A 6,245-nucleotide genomic window follows, 5' to 3' on the forward strand; every position below is an offset into this window, starting at 1 on the left:
ACGCGCATACTCTCATTACTACTTGCATATGACAATAAATGGACTTTTCCCCCATGGGAAGGACAGACCGTACATGTGCGAACGATCAGGCAGCAGAAGCAAGTCGACACGATCCGCAGATTGCCACGAATAATTTACAATGTAAATCGTCGAATAATAGCAGTGACAACTGCGTCAAGATTGTTTTTATACAACGATGAAGGTCGAGGGTGCGTCTAGAGACAACGAAAGCATCGATAGAAAAGCAGCTATCTCGAGGGAAGAACAAAACGACCATAATATACACACACGCACCGTAGATGTTAAGTCTCCTCTATGTTCGATGTACTATGTGCGGTCGTCGACATTGGTGCGATACGGTTTCATTTAACACAATGCTGTTGTACTCACCGATGCTGCGTGGCGTGTTTAAAGGGTAGAATCCAACAAACGAAACGAACAACCAATATTATCCAGTGTAGGTCGAGAATTCGGTGTGACCGGCACTACGATGCACGCTCGACAATGGCTGGCACACATTAAGTACACTGATGCACTACTTGATATACACGCACTCTTCACCGGACAGAAGCCACCGATCAGAACGAAAGAGCGGCGACAGTTCGACACACACGGATTAAATTCACTGATCTTGACTGGCCGGTAAGTCGTTCCGTGATTGCCAGTCTCTCGGTCAAAGTATACGAACCACCTGGCTCTACTATCCTAGGCCCACGGTGGCCATTACACTCGTCGCCGCAACGAGAGAGCGTGTTTTGCTTTTTTCCAAGGGGACCAACAACTCGCCCGCTCCGAGGCCGTGGAAGCGACTGTTCTCGGGAGATTCGCGGTGCGGTCTCATCGACCAATCGTGGACCAGCTTTCACCGAGCGCCATCTTGCCTAGCCGAACACAAAGGGGCCAAAACCCGAATGTTTGCGTAAACGTCCGAACCTTAACCACCCCTACTACCCGATCGACGTATCTCGTCTGGCTTTTCTCATCCCTAACTTTCAATACGGATTTTATTGTAGGATTACCCGCCCCTCTTTTTTCGACTACCGATGAACCAATTCGAAACTAAGAATCGTATTCTCAGGAATGATCCTTACGTTCGTGTTGCGTTATTTCTTGTTTTCTTTGAAAGAAGTGAGGAACGTTTAATGAGTAATCCTAATTATTCTGGTATTATGCATTCGAGAAAGGAGCACTTCTCTCGTTTATTATACTTTGAAATCATTTTAGCTTTCTAAAAGTGCAAAGGTTTTACATGCATTCTATTTTATCGAACGTGTTACTTGAGTTTTTAATTTTTAAATGAGTGAAATTTTTTATTTTTAAAATCAATTTAGTCTTTTTACCCGCGTATTTTTTTTTTTATAAAATACTTTGAGGTAATTCAGAAATGTTTAACATAAGAAATGATGAAAAAGTAGGGTGTAATCGTGTTAATTTTTTTTTTTTAAACTCTTGTGGTAGTACAAATAGCGCCATCATTAGGAGAAGCGGAGAAGTTGTACTCTGTCGGTAATATTATGAAATTGAGAAATGATAAAAATATCACGTGTAACTTTTGAGGTTATAATACACAAAGTTAAATTATTTTTATCCCTATTCTCGTTAAAATTTACGTAGCCTAATCAATAATTTGATACCAGTAATAATTGTTGAACGGACGTTTATATTTATACGCATTTTTGATTCGTATAAACAAGAAGTTAATTTAAAAAATTGCCTAACAATGGAAGAGACAAGTGAAGACAAACGCAAAACTTGGACTGACGAAGAACGATTAGAACTTGCTACGAAATTAGATGCTGAACTGGATGAATATATCAGTAATTTGGAGAGAAAAAGCTACACAGAGGGATGGCCAGAAGATCGGTGGCAGGAGGAAATGGAAAAGCATCCATTCTTCATGAAAAAAGCACCAGAACCTGGAGAAGAACTTTCTCCCTTGATGGAAGGGTTGCAACAACTTAAATATGGAGAAGATGAAAACACACCTGAGGGTTTGAAGCAATTTATTCTTACAGTTTAATTACTTTCAAGTTAAAGTCCATCCATAAATGTTGCATACATATCCATAGTTTCAGATGTGCATATTTTTCTTTGTAGAACTTGCATATAATTATAAAGAGGATGGAAATTTTAACTATAAATATAAAAAGTATAGATTAGCTATTTTGAGTTATACAGAAGGTATAAGAACTAAATGCAAAGATAAAGATTTGATGGCACAACTTTATAATAACAGAGCTGCTGCACATTTTATGTTAAAAAATTATAGGTACATTTTAATGTGAAATTAAATACATTAGTTTGTTTTATTGCAATTTTGTGAAGATAATTTTCTATAAAAATTACAGATCAAGTTTAAATGATTGTAAGTTTGCTCTGAAGTTAAAACCAAATTATACAAAAGCTCTGAATAGGGCTGCCACTTCTTGTTTTCATGTAAAAAACTATGATCAATGTATTGATCTTTGTGACCAATTGCTTGATAAGTCTCCTACTGATAAAACAGTACTGAGCTTAAAGTCACAGGCAATAGCTGCTAGAGTAAGATATAATCTTCTATAAACTTACAAAGGTATTTCTTTGATGTGAGTAATACTTTAATGTTTATAGGAGCGTTTGAAAAGAGATAAGAGAAAGCAAGATAGATTAGAAAAAAAATTAAACAAGGAAGAAGAAGAATTAATAAATATAATAAAAAGTAGAGGCATTAATCTAGAATTAATTGATGGAAGAAAAAATCCAGATTTGAAAGATTTAGAACCTCAAGTACCACAGATAGCACAGAGTAGGGTTCACCTTGATGCACAAAATAAACTTATTTGGCCAGTCATGATTTTATATCCAGAAACCCATCAAACAGACTTCATACAAAATTTCCATGAGGATACATTGTATGCTTTTATATTATGTATACATTTAAAATTATTTAAAAAAATAGAAAAATATTTCATTTAATAAATTTGCTTATTCAGGTTGATAAAACAATTAGAACAGCTATTTAATGAGCCACCTGAGTGGGACTCACAGAAACGCTATACTCTTCAGAATATAAATGTTTATTTTGAGAGCAAAGATAAATGTTCTGTGCATAAGGTGAACGTCGGTCATTCGCTAGGGAAAATATTACAGGACGAGCGGTAAGTTCAATAATTAGAGTGCAGGAAATTTAAACTGCCAGTAACCTTATAATTAAAATTTTCAGACTTACAGTACGTGGAGGGACACCGGCATTTTTAATACTTGTAAAATCTAGCGAAGCGGAAAAGCGATTTTTATCCAACTATCGTGTATAATGTTTGTAAATAAATTTATAATAAAAGTCAACAGATCGTAATTATTAATACTTTTCTGTTACACGATTAATTAAAAAAAAAATGTAGAAACAGTTTTAGTTTATTAGTTGTTCGAAAAAATAATTTGCCCACTTTTTTCGAAAACAAATTGGCATAAGTGAGTCCGAGTTCGTAAGCAGCTTAGAAGGGACCGATGGAGACAGGCGATCGAGCAGTGGTGCCACCTGCAGCACCTGCCAGAGCCAGGTGGGCATAAAGAGTCAGGGCCTCAGTCAGAAATTCAGTTCAAGAGACGCTCTACAACGTGAGGATACGTCCCGACGCGATCAATCTCGCCAATTGTTACGGCGAAATTGTGCTAATACGGTGACGAAAAAGTGTTGTGTTACACATACGAGTGGAAATATCGGAAATCGGTTTTTTGTTGGTCGAGGTTGAAGGTCACTCGGTTCAAGTTTAAAATTGAGAAACAAGAAGCCCATTGCGGCGTGGGAGAGAAGCGGAACAGGACGCAGACGATGCTAAAGCAATGCAGGCAAATTTTTTAAATTTTGCATTCCTTTTTTATCGTAACATTCTTCCTGCAATCGTAAATTGGCAATGCTAATCGACGATAGATCCTTTGTAGTATCAGTTCCGTGTTACATCTACGTCCGTAGCATGAAAAAAATTCATTCTTCCTTGTACGAGGAAAATTGCAGTTAATCACATATTATTGAAGTTTCGTTTAATACTGATTATCGGAACGGGACGGAAGTTCATTGAATTACTAATTGGATAAATCCATGATTCTCGTTTTTTAAGTAGGAGAACGTCTGTTACTTAAAAATATGTTTGATTTTATAATAAACGTAGTTTTTTTTATAATGGCAAGATTAGCGTCTCTACTTTTATGTGATTTTGCGAAAATTTCGTTAATCTTTATTGCCATACCGAGAGGGAGAGAGAAAAAGAGAGAGAGAGAGGAATCCGTAATTATGTATGCAGATTCGTTTTAATCTCAACTAACGTGAAATTGTAATTTGTATAGAAATGGTGCACGTTGTTGTTACACTGTGTCGATATTGCAAGATCGATAAAAATCCTGCTGCATCCGGGTTTAACAATTTTTAAAAACAACCGCCACGGGTGAACGAATGGAAAATAAAGAAGAAACGCATTCACGAAGTGAATCAGTGTCAGATACGCTACAACTGACGTGATGTTATTAGTACATACCGATGAGACAATGGCGCGTGTTAAATTATTCATGAGGTCATTGTTGCATCGCAACGCAGATTCAAACGTCGAGGCAGTTTGAGGTGTGATGAAACCGCTGCGTTTGACTCGCCGAAATTTGATCGAAATTGCCGGTGATTTTCATCTTGACGTTTCTATTCAAATTCGCCTGGCGTTGTAAAAAAGTTAACCGCCCTGAAATTAGAGCTATTTCACGCGGCGTAAAAAGTATCTCGTGAGAGGAATTTCGTAATGGAATTATTTCTGGAAGAACCGTAAGGAAATTACGTATCATACTATACGTACTCTTAACTACCTTTCTCTCATCGCTTCTCCCCACTCTTTCTTTCCTCCTTTTTTGTCCTTGCAAGATGGTTGTCCTCAGACAAACGGATCTCATTTAATCACGATAAGAGAAAACATGGAACACGAAGCACTGATTGCCCATTTTCATTCAACCGAATCAATAGATCAATGTTTCACATCAAATTAAATAAACTTTTATCTCTATTCCTGTCACGTATGCTTCGTAACGTATTTACTTTGTATCATTACGAACAAGAATAAAACGATCTGTTTATCGTTCGAGGATAAAGTAGACCGCAGCATCCTTCCTACAATATCTTCAATGCTGTTTCGTACATGTTAATTCGATACATAACCTATCCGATAGAAACTTGACTAAATTATCGTAAACATGATTTTCATATGAACATAAATCGACGATAAAAAAAGAAATTTACGAGTATAAATCGGTCGATAGCCGTAACTTCATTATCTTCAAAGTCATGTTACGCGAGTCCGCGAGCGGATAGGACAAGAAACGGGCTGGTTCTGAAGAAATGGTGGGGGGACGTGTCCTAGTTTCGCGGGCTACGGTGGACCACGATGCATCTTTGTCTGATGCTTCGAAGCAAACGACTGGTATATGTCGAAAGAGTTGCGTCAGGCGGGAAGAAAAATCCGCGAACCGGACCGGTTGTAATAACGAGTCAATCTGTTCGAGAGGAAAAAAATGCCAGAGATATCGTGTGCGAGATAGAATCGCGTTACGTTCAGGGAGACATACCAAAGATGGCTATCTCAGCCCTGCGCCGATGAACGCCGGTAAAAAGAGAAATCCTCTGGCAGAACGAACGGTTTACTGGGAAAATACCGGTACGTGCATGCGATTGTGCACACGTAAAATTTGATAAAAAATAATTAACAGATTTAATCTTTCTTTTTTTTTCCGTTTCAATGTACGTTATTAGGTTAGAAAATACAATATATTCCTGTAACCATTCGACGATTTCTCAGGAATTTTGTTTAAACATTTCAAGTGAACATCTCTGAAAACATAATCTCTGCACTTTCTCTTGTGCTCTAATTATTTTGTCTATAAACACGGTCGAGGCACATGCGAAAATAACATTTCCCATTTATTCTTCTCTAAAAGTCGCGTATACCTTACTGCGGCACGGTTAATGAAAGTGTTAAAAAAGGAACGAGAGAAAGTACAATGAAAATATCGAGATCATGCTTTTCACCAACCACTTTATTCTTCTCGTCTCTTTTCTTCATGTTTTGTTTTTGTTTACAAAGAAATAATCGAAACGAGCGAAACAATGTCTCGATAGAGGGCAATGTGGCCAACTCGACAATAGAATTACACTCTGACGCGTTTCATCTCATGCAAGACTGTCACGAGCAGACAGATTCGGATCGTCGGTGGCTCTCTGTCATTGTCAACCC

General features: G+C 37.6%; 1 protein-coding gene across 1 annotated transcript in view; it reads left to right on the top strand.

The window, feature by feature from the left end:
- Positions 1-1,661: 1,661 nt before the first annotated feature.
- The window catches only part of LOC108570781, a 24,161-nt gene continuing 19,577 nt past the window's right edge, over positions 1,662-6,245 (top strand). The window contains exons 1-7 of the mRNA XM_017932690.1: positions 1,662-1,991; positions 2,098-2,269; positions 2,349-2,541; positions 2,611-2,891; positions 2,973-3,137; positions 3,203-3,287; positions 3,473-3,597. Of these exons, the coding sequence (XP_017788179.1) occupies positions 1,721-1,991; positions 2,098-2,269; positions 2,349-2,541; positions 2,611-2,891; positions 2,973-3,137; positions 3,203-3,287; positions 3,473-3,597 (1,292 nt within the window). The 5' untranslated portion in view covers positions 1,662-1,720. The remainder of the gene's footprint in view (positions 1,992-2,097; positions 2,270-2,348; positions 2,542-2,610; positions 2,892-2,972; positions 3,138-3,202; positions 3,288-3,472; positions 3,598-6,245) is intronic.

The sequence above is a fragment of the Habropoda laboriosa genome, unplaced genomic scaffold (assembly GCF_001263275.1).
Source record: "Habropoda laboriosa isolate 0110345459 unplaced genomic scaffold, ASM126327v1 scaffold86, whole genome shotgun sequence".
In the NCBI taxonomy this organism is placed as follows: domain Eukaryota; kingdom Metazoa; phylum Arthropoda; class Insecta; order Hymenoptera; family Apidae; genus Habropoda; species Habropoda laboriosa.